At 41.8% G+C, this 20,105-nt stretch overlaps 2 protein-coding genes across 6 annotated transcripts in view; one reads left to right on the top strand and one right to left on the bottom strand.

The window, feature by feature from the left end:
* The first annotated feature begins 1,179 nt into the window (after positions 1 to 1,179).
* clcnk (chloride voltage-gated channel K) lies at positions 1,180 to 19,603 on the top strand. Of its 5 annotated transcripts, none has more exons than XR_001319956.3 (19): positions 1,180 to 1,345; positions 2,855 to 2,986; positions 3,171 to 3,299; positions 3,960 to 4,099; positions 4,250 to 4,327; positions 4,413 to 4,488; positions 4,733 to 4,858; positions 5,422 to 5,506; positions 9,474 to 9,575; positions 9,749 to 9,833; positions 10,015 to 10,176; positions 10,959 to 11,028; positions 11,317 to 11,427; positions 11,803 to 12,019; positions 12,871 to 13,004; positions 13,586 to 13,696; positions 13,787 to 13,867; positions 14,000 to 14,086; positions 17,939 to 19,603. XR_001319956.3 is itself a non-coding variant. In XM_014135360.3 (19 exons), the coding sequence occupies exons 1-19, from the start codon at positions 1,180 to 1,182 to the stop codon at positions 17,975 to 17,977; spliced, it is 2,091 nt and encodes a 696-aa protein (XP_013990835.2). In that variant the 3' UTR covers positions 17,978 to 19,603. The 5 variants fall into 5 exon arrangements, 3 of the variants coding, with proteins under 3 accessions (XP_013990835.2, XP_013990834.2, XP_045549083.1); XM_014135360.3 differs by having other exon boundaries at positions 13,586 to 13,656; XM_014135359.3 differs by having other exon boundaries at positions 13,586 to 13,656; positions 13,787 to 13,903.
* Positions 19,598 to 20,105, bottom strand: part of fam131c (family with sequence similarity 131 member C) — a 29,760-nt gene continuing 29,252 nt past the window's right edge. Inside the window, exon 5 of the mRNA XM_082959719.1 lies at positions 19,598 to 20,068. Coding sequence (XP_082815845.1) covers positions 19,794 to 20,068 — 275 coding nt within the window. The 3' untranslated portion in view covers positions 19,598 to 19,793. The remainder of the gene's footprint in view (positions 20,069 to 20,105) is intronic.

The following is a 20,105-nucleotide window of genomic DNA, read 5'->3' as shown; positions in this document are numbered from 1 at the left end:
CACTGCTGCTTCTCGCTGTCTATTATCTATGCATAGTCACTTCACCCCTACCTACATGTACAAATTACCTCGACTAACCTGTACCCCCACACATCAACTCGGTACTGTTACCCCCTGCATATAGCCTCGTTATTGTTATTTTATTGTGTTACTTGAAATTTCTTTTTACTTTAGTTTATTTGGTAAATATTTTCTTAACTCTTCTTGAACTGCACTGTTGGTTAAGGGCTTGTAAGTAAGCGTTTCACGGTAAGGTCTACACTTGTATTCGGCGCATGTGACAAATAAAGTTGATTTGATTTGATAAGGACTGTGGGCTATTACAAATGCTTATAGCAAGTCATACTGTGAGACGACAGAAGGCATTATATTTCATAAGAAGTGTTACCCATATTAGATGTTGCAAATATGACTTTTTCCAAACACATAATACCCATTGGCCATGTGTCTCAGTGTGTCTCAGTCATATTGAGATAGAACATATAAACCAATTTTTTTAGGTATAAACCATTTTTTATATTTAGTTAGCGCTGTGAGGCTAGTTCTGTTTTCAACAATCTTTTAGAATAATATAAGCATATGAAACAATCAAGTACAAAAGTTGCAAATAAAAACTCAGGAAAACTGCCTTTCCCACATAAATACACACCCTGCAGCAATGGCAGGTGAAGGGCATTCCTAATGGCACCCTATTCCCTATATAGTGCAGTACTTTTGATCAGAGCACTATGGGCCCTGCTCAAAGTTGTGCACTATAAAGGGAATAGGGTGCCATTTGGGACGAGAACATTGAGTTCTTTCAAATTGTTAATATATTCCAAATGGGGCCTTCCACCCATGACCAGTATGGTAATTCATTAGAAGTGGTCTAATTTGTGAATAGAACACACCAATACCACACAGGCATCTTGAAGGCAAGTCCTCTGTATTTTTATTCAATTGATGTGACATACTTGATTTTGGTTATTCTTTTAGTCCACAGAACACTTGTGAATTAGGTAAATGCATTTTCTTTCAAATATATATTAGTACAGAAATGTTCAGGTGTTTAAAATTAAATGACATGATAAAATGACAGATACACAGTTTAACCATTGAAATACCCAGGCAACTGTATAAAATAGAAAATTCAGAACACCTTTGTGGAACTTAAACAACTCCACAAACAGCTTCAAGCAAATGGACTGCATCCAACATATTGACTCAGCAAAAGTCAATGAAGGAGACGAAAAGGACGTAGAGCTACAAAATCAAAGGGACAAATCGATAGAGGGACAAAGACTCCTAATCCTCACCGATGAGCAGCCGTGGAAACCATGGAAACGGTCCCGCTCCTGGGTAAAAGGTCAGGCAAAAGGGATTATTACATTTAAAAAAATGTTTTACTGCCGATCGATGCTAAACCCATCTATATAATGTTATAGTTTTTCTCAATTGAGTACAAGCAATTTTTGGATCTCTATTGAAACGTATCTATAGCAGAACAGCAAAGATCAAATCATTTTCTTGTCTTTGTAACTGCTTTGCATATCTCATGTTTTTTTAACCTTTATTTAACTAGGCAAGTCAGTTAAGAACAAATTCTTATTCACAATGACGGCCTACCGGGGAACAATGGGTTAACAGCCTTGTTCAGGGGCAGAACAACAGAGTTTTACCTGGTCAGCCAGGGGATTTGATCCAGCAACGTTTTGGTTACTGGCCCAACACTCTAGCCACTAGGCTACCTGCTGCCCCAAATGCTCACCTTATGCAAAATACAAATGTCATCAGTGAATACAAAATCCACTGTTAAGTGTTTAGTTCACAGAATATTAACGCATTGTTTTCATCAGAAGAGAAATATGTGTAAATGTGTTCACTGTTTCCGACACTACTTTAATAAATTCTAAATCACCACATTTGAGTAGTGTCATACAATGTACAATATAGGGAAAGATCTAGGCAATAGGGACTGTCTTATTTTTATGATTCTTTACAATATTGTGGACATACAGAAATGCAGAGAAAGTTGGTTACTTCTAAGTAACTTGACCTACTCCTAAGTCATCATCTCCAACATTGTGACCTTCCATTAAAGAGATTTGCTTTGCTGAGGCCTATAAATTCATATTGGTTGTGTTCCTCCATTGTATTCACCTGTCCTTATTTCTATTGTGGATTGTGTTTCTGTGCGCCAATGGAAAGTCTACAAAACTATTAGCAAACCAGCCTTTGTATTGAATACATGGAATTGGAATGTTATGATACCTATGAATAAATCCTGCACACAATGTGCTTCTTTTTTGTATATTTTTTTACAAGTAATAATATTTGATTTGATGTGTATGAAATAGTTTGGTGAAATACGCATAAAATTAGGCTAATTGCCCATAATTCTGCAACTTTGGATAGTTGTACTTTCAATTTTGATCATGTTGATTTACTGACTGCAAACTGTTTTTATTGATCTACTGGGATTTTTAAAAGTCAAACTAACTTTCTGGTTTGTCTGCTTGGACTCTGGAGATGCTGTAAGTATGGTTGCATTAATCTTTTTGCAGGCAGTTGTGTTCTTTTGTTGAATGTATTTGCAGTTTTGACAGTATAATACAGTTTTGATTATTTATGATGTATTTATGTGTTGAGGCAAGTATATTTTGAAACACATTTACTGTTTTGCAAAAGACCACAGAGTTCTATGTCTTGTGGAGTCTGTTTTGAAAATCGACAACATTGTTCCAAAAAATGCTTGTACGGGATTGAGAAATACTGTAAGTGCCTACTTCAAGGGTAATCCGCTCTTATTTCATGTTCTGTTACCATTTTGTCTGTGGTAAGTCTGCTAAGTTAACACATGCTGCTCTTTGTCTAGAGTGTCTGGTGAGGGTCAGATGTGTCATGGGTTCCCTGATGGGTATGGAGTGGTACTGTTTCGCTACTCTCGGGGTTCTGACCGCTTTCCTTAGTTTTCTCATGGACCTGAGTGTGGCAAAGCTGCTTCGAGGTTAGAAACACACACACATATACACAAACATTCAGTATAGAGTATGTAGCTGTGTGAGTGATGCTCCTCTCTCTCTCTCTCTCTCTCTCTCTCTCTCTCTCTCTCTCTCTCTCTCTCTCTCTCTCTCTCTCTCTCTCTCTCTCTCTCTCTCTCTCTCTCTCTCTCTCTCTCTCTCTCATTGTAGCTCACCAGTGGTTGTATAGTCAGCTGGAGGGCCACTGTCTCCTGCAGTTCCTGTGCTGGACCCTGTACCCAGTCTCACTCTCTGCTCTATCCACATCTTTCTCTCAAAGCATCTGTCCATTCTCAGCAGGTAGGAGTTGAAACATTTGTCCCGCCCTGTTAATGACAACGTAACAAAGTCAAAACATGGTGTTTTTATCCAAGTTACATAAACGTTAACTGACAGGAAAATAAAATAATTGGGGTATTTTCCAAATCCACAGAATGACATTTAGAGCGATGTAGCCAACAGAAAAAGTCAAACATGATCTTATCGATTAACCAACTATGAAATAATTAGTGACAAACAGAAAAGTCAAACACTCTATTCGATGAACCTATGAAACAATACGTCTGGCAGGCAGAAAAAGTCAAACATCATTGAATTGATCAACCTACCCTGAAATAATTAGTGGCATTGTCCTAGGGATTGAGGGATTGACAAGCTATTCATCATCTCCTATAGGCTATATGAGGACTGCTTAGATTCAAACTAACACTTGAGAATTTGTCTGTCATCATTTGTTTGGTATAACATTTTGCTACCATGTCCTAACACAAGTAGAAAACTGTAAAATATCATTGTGCAACAGGCTTTAAAAGAATAATGATATTGCATTTTTGTACAAAATCACAGTAATGTGCAGAGTAGGGAAAAAATGTTGGTAGGAAAAAATGATACCTCACAGGTCCACTGAGGTTAAAGGTCTAAGCCCCTGGTTGGCTCCTGTCTTTGGCTTTCCACCTTTAGGTTCTGGGGTTCCAGAGGTGAGGACCATACTGTCTGGTGTGGACATGCCACATTACCTGTCCCTCACCAACCTATTTGCCAAATACGTGGGTCTCATCTGCACACTGGCAGCCGGCAGCACTGTCTTCCTGGGAAAAGTGGTATGATACTCCTCTTTTTTCTTATTTTTTACTTTCTCTCTCTCTCTCCTCTCGCTCTCCTCTCACATGCACACAGACACAAATAATGTTTTTCCCGCTCTATTCATTTCCTGGGTTTTTCTAAGTTTATTTCCCCGTTCCAACTTCCAGGGTCCATTTGTGCATCTCTCCACCATGGTGGGAGCCTATCTGAACCAACTCTGCACTGTTCTCCGTGGTGAGAAGGAGGTAATACTGTGTTACAGAAGAAAAAAATCCACAAATGGGCAATATGTTGTGTACTCATGTCCTCTTCTCCATGTTTTTTCTATAGGAGAGAACTGAAGGAGCGATGCTGGTCGTGGCTGCTGCTGTCGGAGTAGCCAGCTGCTTCGGGGCCCCTATCAGTGGTGTGTATAGAAGTCACATTACCATACAGTATCAAGCATAGAGTATTAGAATTCCAGTATCTTTTATTTAAATGTATCTCCTCACATCATCTGTCTCTCTCTGAGGTGTGAAATTGACATGTACATCTCTCCTCTCGATCCTTTCCCATCTCGCTTTCCCCTCTCGCTCATCCTCGTCCTCTTTCTCTTTCTGTCCCGTATCCCCCACACCCTCTCCCCTGTCTCACTCCCTCCTCTCCCCTAGGTGTGTTGTTTAGTGTGGAGGTGATGAGCTCTCACTTCGCCCTTAAAGATTACTGCCCATGCTTCTTTGCGGCAGCCTGTGGAGCGCTCACCTTCCATCTGCTCTCCATGTGGAGCGGCGAGCAAGGTGAGGTGACCAATAGAATTAAATCGAATACATGTTTGGAATGTATCCCTGACCAAGATGGCTTCCATTATCACCATACCTTAGAGCTTTAGACTGATTGGTTGTTTAGTCATCTCCAATATTTATTGAAAACATAAATAAAATTGCACAATGAGCACTTTTTGTTTCTCAAATACATCGTTACTGTTTTGGTTAGTGAGCTAGAATTTTTTTCCCATATTAGCATAGACATGACATCAGTCAAAACCCCTCAAAACAAGACATGGTATCAAGACCAAGATAAAACTAACTGAAACGAGTTACTTATGATTCCCCACAAGTTTCTTGTCATCACTATCTGGCATCCAGAATCACAACAACACACGGCCTTCTGCCCCACTGAAGCATCATTTTCGTGGCGTTCTCAGCTAGCCCGTCTATGAGGGTCAAAGCCTAATGGAATTGTTTTAGTACTGAATCTGTTTATGCATTATATAGTGATTTGATAACGAAAGGCCAAGGGAGAGTTGTGTGCAGTAGTATAGAGTGATAGGGTAGCAGATTGTGTTTTATGCCTCCTCCAGAGACTCTTCAGGCCTTGTTTCAAACCAGCTTCTCAGATGATTTGCCATTCTACCCACTGGAGATTCCGGTCTTTGCAATATTGGGGTAAGTCTGTTTTGTCACCATGTTGGTGAATCTTCTGTAGTGGGGTAATATTTGATATGCGTATATATACTGTATACCTCACACGAGACCCATAATACGACTATAAAGTTAATATGACAAAGTATATTCAAAAAATGATCTGACTCCATAAAATGATTTAGCGATATGCAACCAATACTCTTAAAGAGCTACAGGAATAGACTATCAAGAAGGGATTATGAATTGTCTATATCAAAGGCAGATGTTTAAAATCATTGTAAAATTAATGAAATCCCAAACAAGGCATAAAGCTTAAGTTACAAAGCATTAACAAGCATTACAAAGCATTATTCTAGGCATGACCAGAGAGCGAGAGAGAGAGAGAGAGAGAAGTCATAGCCTGAAAGGCCATGCCACCAGAGTCCATGGGGTGGAGAGAGAAAGAGAGAGAGTGTATCTCACCAACACAGGTCAGGAACGAAAGAGAGGGAGACAATGAAGCGTATAACTTTTTATAAGCATCTGACTTGTTAAGTGAGTCAACTCCCAATCAGATATCAGTCCTACATGATTGAAAGACGACAAAACCTCTGCATCACAGAAATGTGGCAAAATGGGGGTTGGAGAGATAATGCAGCATTCCTAAGACAACACAAAGGAAACCTTGCATACAGTTGATGAGTCACTTCGGGGGCTGTGCCGCCCTACATGTTCTATATCTATAGTTCATCTACAGGGTTGAAAATCATTGTTATTCATGTAATCGTTGCATCAGAGTAAGTGATGTCGTTCACCTTTCATTAGATTGCAAATGTTCAACTTTGTCTTGCTTCCATATGTTACCATTATACCTATGAGCTTTTCTCCACCATACCTTTTCTCTGGGTAGACTCCTCCATTTCACTCTTTCCTCTCTCTCAATGACTTCCAACTGCCCATTGCTGTCTGTGCTATGGCTATATAAATACATACAGTACCAGTCAAAAGTTTGGACACACCTACTCATTCAAGGGTTTTTATTTATTTTTAAAATTTTCTACATTGTGTAATAATAGTGAAGACATCAAAACTATGAAATAACACATATGGAATCATGTAGTAACCAAAAAAGTGTTAAACAAATCAAAATATATTTTAGATTTGAGATTCTTCAAAGTAGCCACCCTTTGCCTTGATGACAGCTTTGCACACTCTTGGCATTCTCTCAACCAGTTTAATGAGGAATGCTTTTCCAACAGTCTTGAAGGTGTTCCCACATATGCTGAGCACTTGTTGGCTGCTTTTCCTTCACTCTGCGGTCCAACTCATCCCAAACCATCTCAATTGGGTTGAGGTCGGATGATTGTGGAGGCCAGGTCATCTGATGCAGCACCCCATCACTATCCTTCTTGGTCAACTAGCCCTTACACAGCCTGGAGGTGTGTTGGGTCATTGTCCTGTTGAAAAACAAATGATAGTCCCATTAAGTGAAAACCAGATGGGATGGCCTATCACTGCAGAATGCTGCAGTAGCCATGCTGGTTAAGTCTGCTTTGAATTCGAAATAAATAACTGACAGGGTCACCAGCAAAGCACCCACACACATCACACCTCCTCCAAGCTTTACGGTAAGTTCCACACATGCAGAGATCATCCGTTCACCTAGTCTACCAAAAATCTCAAATCTGGACTCATCAGACCAAGGGACAGATTTCCCCCGTCTAATGTCCATTGCTCGTGTTTTTGGCCCAAACAAGTCTCTTCTTATTGGTGTCCTTTAGTAGTGTTTTTTTTGCAGCAATTCGACCATGAAGACCTGATTCACGCAGTCTCCTCTGAACAGTTGATGTTACTTGAACTCTGTGAAGCATTTATTTGGGCTGAAATTTCTCAGGCTGGTAACTCTAATGAACTTATCCTCTGCAGCAGAGGTAACTCTGGGTCTTCCTTTCCTGTGGCGGTCCTCATGAGAGCCAGTTTCATCATAGCATTTGATGGTTTTTGCGACTGCACCTGAAGAAACTTTCTGCATTGACTGACCTTCATGTCTTAACCTGTTAGGGCTAGGGGGCAGCATTGACACGGCTGGATAAAAAACATACCCGATTTAATCTGGTTACCACTCCTACTCAGTAACTAGAATATGCATATACTTATTACATATGGATAGAAAACACCCTAAATTTTCTAAAACTGTTTGAATGGTGTCTGTGAGTATAACAGAACTCAAATGGCAGGTCAAAACCTGAGAGATTCCTTTACAGGAAGTGGCCTGTCTGACCATTTCTGGAACTTCTTTGCCATCTCTATCATTTACTAAGGATCTCTGCTCTAACGTGACACTTCCCACGTCGTCCATAGGCTCTCAGAGCCCGGGAAAAAAGAGAATGTCGTCATTCCAGCCCCAGGCTGAAACACATTATCGCCTTTCTCAAGTGGCCCATCAAGAGACACTAGCTTATGCGCGTGACCCCGACCGCCCCCGCCTTTGGGATTTTTTCCTCTGTTTGCCGAAAAGGAGATTCCCTGTCGGAATATTATCGCTTTTCTACGAGAAAAATGACGTAAAAATTGATTTTAAACAGCGGTTGACATGCTTCGACGTACGGCAATGGAATACTTTGAATTTTATTGTCAGGAATTGCGCCAAGCGCGCGACACTTCTTTACTATTTCGGATAGTGTCTGGAACGCACGAACAAAACGCCGCTATTCGGATATAACGATGGATTATTTTGGACCAAACCAACATTTGTTATTGAAGTAGACGTCCTGGGTGTGCATTCTGACGAAGACAACAAAAGGTAATGACATTTTTATAATAGTAAATATGATTATGGTGAGTGCTAAACTTGCCGGGTGTCTAAATAGCGAGCCCGTGATGCCTGGGCTATGTACTTAGAATATTGCAAAATGTGCTTTCACCAAAAAGCTATTTTAAAATCGGACATATCGAGTGCATAGAGGAGGTCTGTATCTATAATTCTTAAAATAATTGTTATGCTTTTTGTGAACGTTTATCGTGAGTAATTTAGTAAAATGTTAGCGAATTCCCCGTAAGTTTGCGGGGGGTATGCTAGTTCTGAACGTCACATGCTAATGTAAAAAGCTGGTTTTTGATATAAATATGAACTTGATTGAACAAAACATGCATGTATTGTATAACATAATGTCATAGGGTTGTCATCTGATGAAGATCATCAAAGGTGAGTGCTGCATTTAGCTGTCTTCTGGGTTTTGGTGACATTATATGCTGGCTTGAAAAATGGGTGTCTGATTATTTCTGGCTTGGTACTCTGCTGACATAATCTAATGTTTTGCTTTCGTTGTAAAGCCTTTTTGAAATCGGACAGTGTGGTTAGATTAACGAGAGTCTTATCTTTAAATGGCTGTAAAATAGTCATATGTTTGAGAAATTGAAGTAATAGGATTTTGAAGATTTTGAAAATCGCGCCACAGGCTGGCAGTGGCTGTTACGTAGGTGGGACGAATTCGTCCCGCCGGTCCCATAGAGGTTAAAGTAATGATGGACTGTCATTTCTCTTTGCTTATTTGAACTGTTCTTGCCATAATATGGACTTGGTATTTTACCAAACAGGGCTTTCTTCTGTGTACCAGCCCTACCTTGTCACAACACAACTGATTGGCTCAAACTTATTAAGAAGGAAAGAAATTCCACAAATACATTTTTACCAATGCACACCTGTTAATTGAAATGTATTCCAGGTGACTACCTCATGAAGCTGGTTGAGAGAATGCCAACAGTGTGCAAAGCTGTCATCAAGGCAAAGTGTGGCTACTTTGAAGAATCTCAAATATTAACTATTTTGGTTACTACATGATTCCATATTTGTTATTTCATAGTTTTGATGTCTTCACTATTATTCTACAATGTAGAAAATAGTAAAAAATAAAGAAAAACCCTTGAATGAGTAAGTGTGTCCAAACTTGTGACTGGTACTGTATGCTCCTGCAGCTCTAACTGTGTATTTCTTTATCTCCCCAATCAGGCTTCTGTGCGGAGCAGGTAGCTGTGTCTACCTATTCTGTCACCGTTGGATACTGCTGTTCATAAAGACAAACAAAATCCTAATCAAAGTCTTGTCGACTGAGTGAGCAACCTGTGTTTAGAAACACTCCATTGTAGATTTTTCTGTGAATCAGCCATTTTATATTACACAAAAACATATAACCGCATGATGATAAGTTGGATGTTGATCTAACTGTTGATCCATTCCATGAAATAATAAGATGCTGTTTGGATGTCTCTCTCTCTCTCTCTCAGGAAGGCCCTATACTCCGCTATGGTGGTGTTCCTTCTGGCATCTGTGACTTTCCCTCTTTCTGCTGGTCAATATATGGCTTCCAAGGTGAGGAGGATTTTTTATGAGACAACATTGACAAGACATGACATTGAAAGTATTGTCGCAGGATTGTTATTTTGAATGGATAAGTTGGAAGGCTCCTACTTCCCAGTCTCCAGCTTCTTCTTTTTCTTCTTCTTCTTCTGTGAACCCTGCTGAAGGAAGGTGCTTTGTTTTTCTACCACAGCTCACCATTAAGCAGCTCCTCTCTTCCCTCCTGGACAGCAGGCAGTGGACCTCTCAATCCCACAATGCCTCTGTGGTTTTGCAGCCAAACTTGTGTCCCTGGTCAGAGTGGATTTCTTCAGGGAATCCATACCTCACTCTGGGATTCTTCCTATTCATGAAGGTACATGGGAGGAAAATAATAATGGATAGAATTGAAAGAGGAATCTATATATGAATAATGTGAAAACATTTGCAAAACCTTTATCTTGAATTCACGAGAGATGCTGTTAACAAATTGCAAATATATCAGCCCCAAGGTCCGCCAGAGGGTGCTATTATTCCTTTAGTCATTTTCTCCTCTGACGTCCCAACTTGATCTGCCCAGCTGGTTATACACTAGTGTAGCCCTGCGACAAGCAGCCACATAAAACATTATCTTAAGTGTCTGCATATTCTTCACAGGTTTTTTAGGGCTGCTCGAAATTAAAGATAGTTTAGGAGGAAACTGACACATTTACAGCCTGAATGGAGGATGTTTTATGTGTCTGTTCGTCGCGAGTGTATCACGTCTGGGCAGATCAAGTTGGAACGCCATAGGAGAAAACGACAGAAGACATAATTACGCCCTCTGGCGGACCTTGGGGTTGGCACTATACATTAATTTGACCGTTATGCACTACTCTGGCTTTGTACATGGACTGTGAATCAGTACATCTGTGTGAAAAAGCTTTTATGTGGGGGGAAAAAATTGTGGAAAAGCTCAATTAAATGGTTCAATTGTGGAAAGCTCATTTAAATAGTTAAATTTCAGCTGATTCTCAAGGCAATTTTCACACTCATACAGATTCCTATGACTTATTCATATCATAATAATTACAGTCATTCTGACAGTTGAAATGCAACACTTGAATATTTGAGCAGAATGTTTGACTTCCACTGTCTTTCATTGTTTCTGTTGTGGAGCTGTGGATGCTGGTGTTGGCTTGCACCTTGCCCCTGCCAGCCGGATACTTTATGCCTGTCTTTATCTATGGTAAGTGAGAGGGGTTAAGTCAGCCTGGTCCCAGATATGTTTGTGCTCTTTTGCTAATGACAACTCCATTGCTGTCATTGTCAAGCCATGTCATTGTCAAGCCATAGTTAAAGCCATGTTATGATAGCACAAACAGACTGGCACTTAGGCTAGGGGAGAATAACCAAACCATGTGGCCAAACATGTGACCAAACTGCCGATGAGTATCGCCACCCAATACTAAATAATGTGTGTTCATTTACATTTTTGATGTTAACAATTGTCCCTGTATTTGTTGCTGCTGGTCAGGTGCTGCTATAGGACGTTTATTCGGGGAAGGATTGGCATATGTGTCCCTAAATGGTGTCTATTTAGACCAGAACAGGAATCCAATCAACCCTGGAGGCTATGCACTGGCTGGTAAACTAATTGTATACAGACATGTCATTTGAAATTGATAAATATAAACAATGGTATCTTTATTTACATGGTTAGCAGATGGAAACAGAATGATGAACTAATAATTTCAGAAGGGAAATTCTGTTTGTTCTCTCTTGCCAACTCCTACATGCATCTGTTGTCACTCCAAACATGTTTGCCATGACAATTCCATAAGGATTTGGCCAGAGAGGACAAACAGACTGGGCTAAGTTCTAATTTGTTTGATCTAAATTAAGAGTTTGGGGTGTTCAGCATACCTGTCAAATAGAGATAGAAACATGGATGACATAAGGTTCCATCCTTTAAAGCATGGGCAATGAGTTATACTGTATTGTCCATGCTGTATCATCTAAGGTGCAGCAGCATTCTCAGGGGCGGTCACACACACTCTGTCCCCTGCTCTCCTGGCTCTGGAGCTGACCGGCCAGTCCACTCACGCCGCACCCATTCTCCTCGCCACACTGGTGGCCAATGCCCTAGCACGCTCTGGGCAGCGGCCATCCTTCTACGATGCCCTCTCCATCAGCAAGAAGCTCCCGCACTTACCCTCCCTGCTCAAGGTCTGCCCAAGGTGAGTCACACAGGACACATTACCCAGCTAGCACAGAACATTATCATAACATTCCCTAAAAATGTTATTTTGGTTATTCAAAGATGACATCTTTTTTAACACAACTTTCTGTCAACAAAATGTTTTAGCTCAGTAGCTCAACAACAAGCACTGCAGAAAGTGTATGTGAAAACCAAATATTTGATCAAGGAGACACGTTTTTGATAAGGGAACTATTTGCTTAAAGGTAATGACTAAACAAATTCCACCCTGAAAGTAATCATTCGATTCTGTAACATGTATAATGAATTAGAATGGTAAGCTTCAGTGTGACTAAGGAGAGACCAAGAACCATTGAACTATGCATGACCTGACCTGGCTAGAACTCTGAGAAACTTATGATAGGACAGGGAGTCATTTTCAAGGTTCCTCTAATCTCGGGGGAATGGAACTGACAGCGCTGGGTAGTGATAAACAGTGGTGAGAACTCTGGGGAGGGATACATCCCACCTACTGTTTGTGTGTATGTATGTGCGTAAGTAGGGAGTGAACTATAAAATGGATGTCTTTGTATTATGGACTTCAGAACGTTCTCTGAATAAACTGTACGCACCTTTTGCAGAAGCTGAGTCTTTGACTAATTATTATTAACCCAGTGTCTTACAAACCTTGGGGATTAGTCCAAGCTTATTGATTGTTAGTTATTATCATTGGGATTCAAAATTCTCATGACAGTTTTCAAACCGCTCAAACATTTTACAGCTACCCACACGTTAATGGCTCCTCCTTAAATGATTGGACTACAGCATTTCATAAGTAAATCAAACTAAATACCCCAGTTATTGACATGAGAGATCTTTTGTTTCCCCCAGGCTCTCCTCTGTCCCAATAGGGAAGGTCCTGGGTCCTAGAGGTCCAGTGCTGGAGAGGGCAGCTGGGCCAACGCAGGTTCAGCAGGTTCTCAACACCTGCAGCCAGACACAGATCCCTGTGGTTGACACACTGGGTGAGTGTACCCACTTCAAAAACTAGTAGAGATAATTAGCATAGCGGCAAGCCCCTGTCAACCTGATGGTGATAGAACAGCAGTTTGCCGCATGGGGGATTCTGATGGCAAAACGACAGCTGCCCTCCCTTGCCTTGTTTACTGGGACAGACTTACAACATTTAATTAAACCTAGTTGGAAGGTTTTTTGTCCTACATACAGTCGGGGTCAGTGTGACAATATTCCACATTAGTTAATGGCAACCCGACTATCACTTATACGTCAACTGGCAGTCGCCATGTTGCTATGGGCATGAGATAGAAATGATGAACTATGTAAAAGCTTTTACTGTCTCAGTTTGATATGACAGTGCTGGGAAAAGAGATGGGGAAAGAAGAAATAAGTGAGAAAAGGTCCATCAGGTCAGATGAGATGTATGACAGCAATGAAATAAGTTGGAGGCATTTGTATGTATTCATTTGTATTCATTTGAAAGAGTATTGTGTTTCTCATAGCTACACAATACTGCAGTTAATAACACTGCAGTATTGTATAACTAATTGTGTTCGTCCCTGTCCCATACTTCGCTCTTGGTTTGAAGACTCACAGATTCTGCTGGGATCAATTAACAGATCGGACCTGCAGACATTTCTATGCCACAACCACAATAAGGTCAGTGGATTGATTCAGCCAGGAAACCAAGGAATGCTATGTAAGTCTATCACTCTTATTAGGTGTTTTGAAATTGACAAGATGTCACATTCTGTTTTTAAACATGACAAACCATTACTTTATTTTTCAGGTATTGAAGAAACAGTTGGTGGATATGTGTTCTATTCAGCCTGTTTCTGTCCAGCTCTCTCCTGATACCACTGTCCAGGAGGTGAGGAGTTTGAGGAGACACACACTTGTCATCTGTGTAGGTGTTTGGTGTCAATATAAGGCCAGCCTCCGTCTCAGCTGGACGTGTGTCAGTTTCATCTGTCAGTGAATTCTTCTCTCTCACTTGTGTCAGGCTCATGGCATCCTCAGTGTGCTGTGTGGCGAGAGCTTGTTTGTGACTGAAAGGGGGAGGCTATCTGGTGTTGTCACATGGCCAGAGGTGACGAGTGCTTCCCGACACGCACGCACGCATGCACACACACACACATAGACATTACCACTCCTACTTAGAGGAATGGAGACAGGTACACATTCTATGAGACATACACTACCAGTCAAAAGATTGGACACGCCTACTCATTCAAGGGTTTTTATTTATTTTTACTATTTTCTACATTGTAGAATAATAGTGAAGACATCAAAACTATGAAATAACACATATGGAATCATGTAGTAATCAAAAAAGTGTTAAACAAATCAAAATATATTTAGCATTTTAGATTCTTCAAAGTAGCCACCCTTTGCCTTGATTACAGCTTTCCACACTCTTGGCATTCTCTCAACCAGCTTCACCTGGAATGCTTTTCCAACACTCTTGAAGGAGTTCCCGCAACATGCTGAGAACTTGTTGGCTGCCTTTCCTTCACTCTGCGGTCCAACTCATCCCAAACCATCTCAATTGGGTTGAGGTCGGGTGATGGTGGAGGCCATGTCATCCGATGCAGCACTCCATCACTCTCCTTCTTTGTCAAATAGCACCTACACAGCCTGGAGGTGTGTTGGTCATTGTCCTTTTGAAGGCCTGATTCACACAGTCTCATCTAAATAGTTGATGTTGGGATGTGTCTGTTACTTGAACTCTTTGAAGCATTTATTTGGCCTGCAATTTCTGAGGCTAGTAACTCTAATGAACCTTTCCTCTGCAGCAGAGGTAACTCTGGGTCTTCCTTTCCTGTGGCTATCACATTTCAGGTAAGACCCAGAGGCAGACAGTGTCAAAGTAACAAAAGTTTATTACAAGTGCAGGGGCAGGCAAAACAACAGGTCAAGGGCAGGCAGAGGTCAGTAATCCAGGTAGGTTGCAAAAAGGTCCAGAATGGAAACAGGAGACAAAGGGCTGTGAAACATGAGTTTAATTCTGGAAACATGAAAAGCGGGATGTATATGGAGGGTATGGTGCAACAGAAGATGAACAGCAGAGGGACTAATGACCTTGTAGATGAGAAAAGGGCAGATAAACCAGGGGGAGAGTTTGCAGGATTCCACCCGGAGGGGAAGATCCTGGGTGGACATCCATACCTTCTGCCTGAGACGATACCGGGGAGCCGGGTCCGGTGGCGATGCGCTTGTCGTCGATACCTGGAGATAGTCTTGAGAAGGGCCGACCAGGCTCTCTTCCAGGTACGACAACAGTGGTGGACAAACATCTGGGCCAAAGGTATGCTGACCTCTTCCTCCTGCTCAGGGAAGAGCGGGGACTGATACCACAGGGAACACTCAAAGGGTGATAGACCCGTGGCAAAGCAAGGAAGGGTGTTGCGGGCGTTTTTGACCCACACTAGTTGCTGGCTCCAGGTGGTGAGGTTGGCGGAGACCAGGCAGCGCAGAGTCCTCTCCAGGTCTTGGTTGGCTTGCTCCGACTGGCCATTGGACTGGGGGTGGAACCTGGAGGACAAGCTGGCTGACGACCCAATGAGTGTGCAGAACACCTTCCAGAACCGGGATGAGAACTGAGGACCCCGGTCGGAGACCATGTCCACTGGCAGTCCATGGATCTGGAAGACGTGCTGCACCATCAGCTGTGACGTCTCTTTGGCAGAGGGTAGCTTGGGCAGAGGAATGAAGTGGGCGGCTTAGGAAAACCGATCCACTACAGTCAGGATGGCGGTGTAGACATCAGACGGGGGGAGACCTGTGACAAAGTCCAGGGATATGTGAGACCAGGGACCGTGAGGGACAGGCAGAGGTTGAAGGAGACCAGCCGGAGCTTGCCGAGGAGTCTTGTTCTGTGCACAGATCGTGCATGCGGCGACGAAAGCGGAGACGTCAGGAATCATGGTAGGCCAGGACCTTAATGTGCTTCTTCTTGAGTCACTCCTTTGTTGCCTTGGCCGTGTGTTTTGGGTCATTGTCATGCTGGAATACCCATCCACGACCCATTTTCAATGTCCTGGCTGAGGGAAGGAGGTTCTCACCCAAGATTTGACGGTACATGGCCCCGTCCATCGTCCCTTTGATGTGGTGAAGTTGTCCTGTCCCCTTAGCAGAAAAACACCCCCAAAGCATAATGTTTCCACCTCCATGTTTGACTGTGGGGATGCTGTTCTTGGGGTCATGGGCAGCATTCCTCCTCCTCCAAATACGGCGAGTTGAGTTGATGCCAAAGAGCTCCATTTTGGTCTCATCTGACCACAACACTTTCACCCAGTTGTCCTCTGAATCATTCAGATGTTCATTGGCAAACTTCAGACGGGCATGTATATGTGCTTTCTTGAGCAGGGCGAACTTGCGGGTGCTGCAGGATTTCAGTCCTTCACGGCGTAGTGTGTTACCAATTGTTTTCTTGGTGACTTTGGTCCCAGCTGACTTGAGATCATTGACAAGATCCTCCCGTGTAGTTCTGTGCTGATTCCTCACCGTTCTCATGATCATTGCAACTCCATGAGGTGAGATCTTGCATGGAGCCCCAGGCCGAGGGAGATTGACAGTTCTTTTGTGTTTCTTCCATTTGCGAATAATCGCACCAACTGTTGTCACCTTCTCACCAAGCTGCTTGGTGATGGTCTTGTAGCCCATTCCAGCCTTGTGTAGGTCTACAATCTTGTCCCTGACATCCTTGGAGAGCTCTTTAGTCTTGGCCATGGTGGAGAGTTTGGAATCTGATTGATTGATTGCTTCTATGGACAGGTGTCTTTTATACAGGTAACAAGCTGAGATTAGGAGCACTCCCTTTAAGAGTGTGCTCCTAATCTCAGCTCGTTACCTGTATAAAAGACACCTGGGAGCCAGAAATGTTTCTGATTGAGAGGGGGTCAATACTTATTTCCCTCATTAAAATGCAAATCAACTTATCAACATTTTTGACATGCGGTTTTCTGGATTTTTTTGTTGTTATTCTGTCTCTCACTGTTCAAATAAACCTACCATTAAAATTATAGACTGATCATTTCTTTGTCAGTGGGAAAACGTACAAAATCAGCAGGGGATCAAATACTTTTTTCCCTCACTGTAGGTCTCCATCGCCTTGGTCTCTGGACCCAACAGAAAGATACAGAATGGCGGGCAGGCTCAGGGGCAGGTAGAATGATCAAAACTGGGAAAAACTAGAAAACAAGAACTAGAACAGACAGGAGCAATGGGAAAACCGCTGGTAGGTTTCACGAAATAAAACGATCTGGCAACAGACAAACAGAGAACACAGGTATAAATAGACTGGGGATGATGGGGATGATTGGCAACACCTGGAGGGGGTTGAGACAAGCACAAAGACAGGTGAAACAGATCGGTGTGTGACAGTGGCAGTCCTCATGAGAACCAGTTTCATCATAGCGTTTGATGGTTTTTGCGACTGCACTTGAAGAAACTTTCAAAGTTCTTGAAATGTTCCGGACTGACTGACCTTCATGTCGTAAAGTAATGATGGACTGTCGTTACTCTTTGCTTATTTGAGCTGTTCTTGCCATAATATGGACTTACTTAATATGGACTACCTCATGAAACTTGTTGAGAGAATGCCAAGTGTACAAAGCTGTCATCAAGGAAAAGTGTGGCTACTTTGAAGAATCTAAAATATATTTTGATTTGTTTAACACTTTTTTGGTTACTACAAGATTCCATATGTGTTATTTCATCGTTTTGATGTCTTCACTATTATTCTACAATGTAGAAAATAGTTTAAAAAAATGATCAAATACCCTTGAATGAGTAGGTGTGTCCAAACATTTGACTGGTACTGTATGTTTTCTCCATACACAGCCATACTAATACATATACAGTACATCTCCATCAGCTCTCATTCTTGTTTTCTCTCCCTCTCTCTCTTTCTCTTTATCTCGTTATATCTTTCTCACAGATGAAGAGAATGATGGCAGATTTGGCTGATGACCTCTAAGCTATTACCTACTCCCAACAAGGACCTATCCCTAACTACGCCAAACAATATTGATTCTCATAATACTAATAATGATACTTTGTCTTAATTTTGTAATGATAAGCTTTTTGCTAATCACCAATGTTATTTTCTGCTGAAGGCTTTTTCATAACAGTTATTAGAGCTTATTGATATGTCGTTAGGAGATGTAACTCCCTTGCTGTTTTGGATTATCTTGTTTACTGACCCAGAGATATCTCTAAGGACACTGTGATATTCAAAGTAATTACACGTCGTGCCCAAGAACATCCCTTAGCCTTAGTGTGTTATTTATCAGAATATAGCATGTGCTCTTATGCCTTATTGTGAGTTAGAGCAATTTCAACCAATAGTGGATTCTGTGATGCCGCAAACAACTTCTCTTCTGCTTCAGGCCATTATTTACTTATCTGTTGCTCACAGCAATTTTCTCCCTTCTGTTCACGTCCTTTTTCGCTTTGAGCAGAAGGACCCATTATTGTTGTACAGGTCTGATTTAGGGCTAGATTCTATGAGATCCACGGTAGCTGACACACACATAGTGGTTGTTTTGGCGGTGTAGCAGATGGAACTGTGTTAGAGCTATCAAATCCACAAGCGGCTTCCGGTGTTATACCTAAAGTGGACATTGCCATTGGCTAAATGGAGTCGCATTAAGAGAAATCCCATGCAGCCTTGTTTACAAGTTTGAACACTGGAATCTACACCTCAATTAGGCTGATAGGAATCCTCATTATTTTGTTTAATGATTTTCAATTTGATATATAGCCTACACTTTCTCGTTCTGAACTTCTAACGCGAGTGGGACGGGTCTTTCTTAGTGACAATGACCCCACAAGCAGCTGCTCAGTGATTTGACAGCTCTAACACAGTTACACCTCTGCCATCTCCGCAATTGTACATTGTATGGCTGCAACAGGGGAACAAAAGCACAGAGCCAATGTGTAATACAGCATTGTGTAAATGTCCATTGAAAGAACAAGGGGCGAGATAACGGTAATATTCTAGTCTCCCTTTATCTCCCTGTCTCTCTCTCCTTCTTTCTCTCTCATTATCTCTTTTCCCTGGATCCTTCCTTCTGCTCCCTCTTCCCTCTCTCCCTGGCAGACAAATGTGAATAATGGCTAATCATAGATGGGGACTCAGATAATTGGCTACACACATTATTTCTGCCACCCTACTCTCTCTCCCTCTCTCCTGTCTCAAGAGAGCTATAGGAAGACCCTGAATGGAGACATTCTGGAGTGTAACGCTAATTCAAGCTTGACATTTCATTGTGGCAAATTTTTCTGATTACCATATCTATCTTTTCAGTCCATCTAATTGAAATTGGATTCAATCAAAAACTGCAATGTGTTCGAGCCACTCCACCATACTTGTCACATAATTGAATGTATTATGGTACAATGTACACAATATATACGCAAAGAAGAATAGTGATTCTTTACTGATGTATTTTCCTATGTACAATTCCATGGTTCACATGATTTGACAATTTACAATGTTGTACATTCAAAAAAGTTTATCGAAGGCTACAGGTGGTTCTACGTACAGTGTATCTGTGTCTAAAAACTGTACATTTCAACTGAAAATAAAAAGTCTCACTCAGATATGGCTACGTCCCAATTCCTTGCGGTGGGATTATTCCTCTCCTTTCTGAGAACTATTCCTCATTTTGTGTTTTAGAAGACATGAATTTTGATCAGTCACCGGTCCAAAATTAGTGCTTCTGTTTTATCTCCCTTTTTAAAGGTGGAGATGGAAGTGTCCGCCAAACAGTGTCTTCTCTTCTGTTCTGCTAGTTGTAAAAAACCTCATCATCATATAGGGAGCTGCTGTCTACGTGTTGAACGGTGGTGGCCTCTGAAGCTCCAGTCCTCCCGTCCTCTGGGGGGCACCGCTCACTGTCTGGCTGAGAGGGGGGAGACATGAGGGAAACAGAAAAGACTGGGTGTGGAGGCCCCAGGTAGCCAGCATCGTAGTTGTTGTTGGCCTTTGTGTGGATACTGTACAGCTGCTGAGGGAGCCCAACGCTGCCAACGTCTAACAGAAAGTGAGACACGACGTGGCTGTCTGGGGACAGGAAGTTGACAAAACATAAATTGTCATT

The sequence above is a fragment of the Salmo salar genome, chromosome 13 (assembly GCF_965601325.2).
Source record: "Salmo salar chromosome 13, fSalSal1, whole genome shotgun sequence".
In the NCBI taxonomy this organism is placed as follows: Eukaryota; Metazoa; Chordata; class Actinopteri; order Salmoniformes; family Salmonidae; genus Salmo; species Salmo salar.
This window is presented reverse-complemented; position numbering and strand designations above follow the sequence as displayed.

Coding starts and splice junctions, on each gene's coding strand:
- clcnk (XM_014135359.3), top strand. CDS start 1,180: ATGGACTGCATCCAACATATTGACTCAGCAAAAGTCAATGAAGGAGAC. Junction 3,300..3,959: donor CATCTGTCCATTCTCAGCAG/GTAGGAGTTGAA, acceptor TTCCACCTTTAG/GTTCTGGGGTTCCAGAGGTG. Junction 10,177..10,958: donor GATTCTTCCTATTCATGAAG/GTACATGGGAGG, acceptor TCTGTTGTGGAG/CTGTGGATGCTGGTGTTGGC.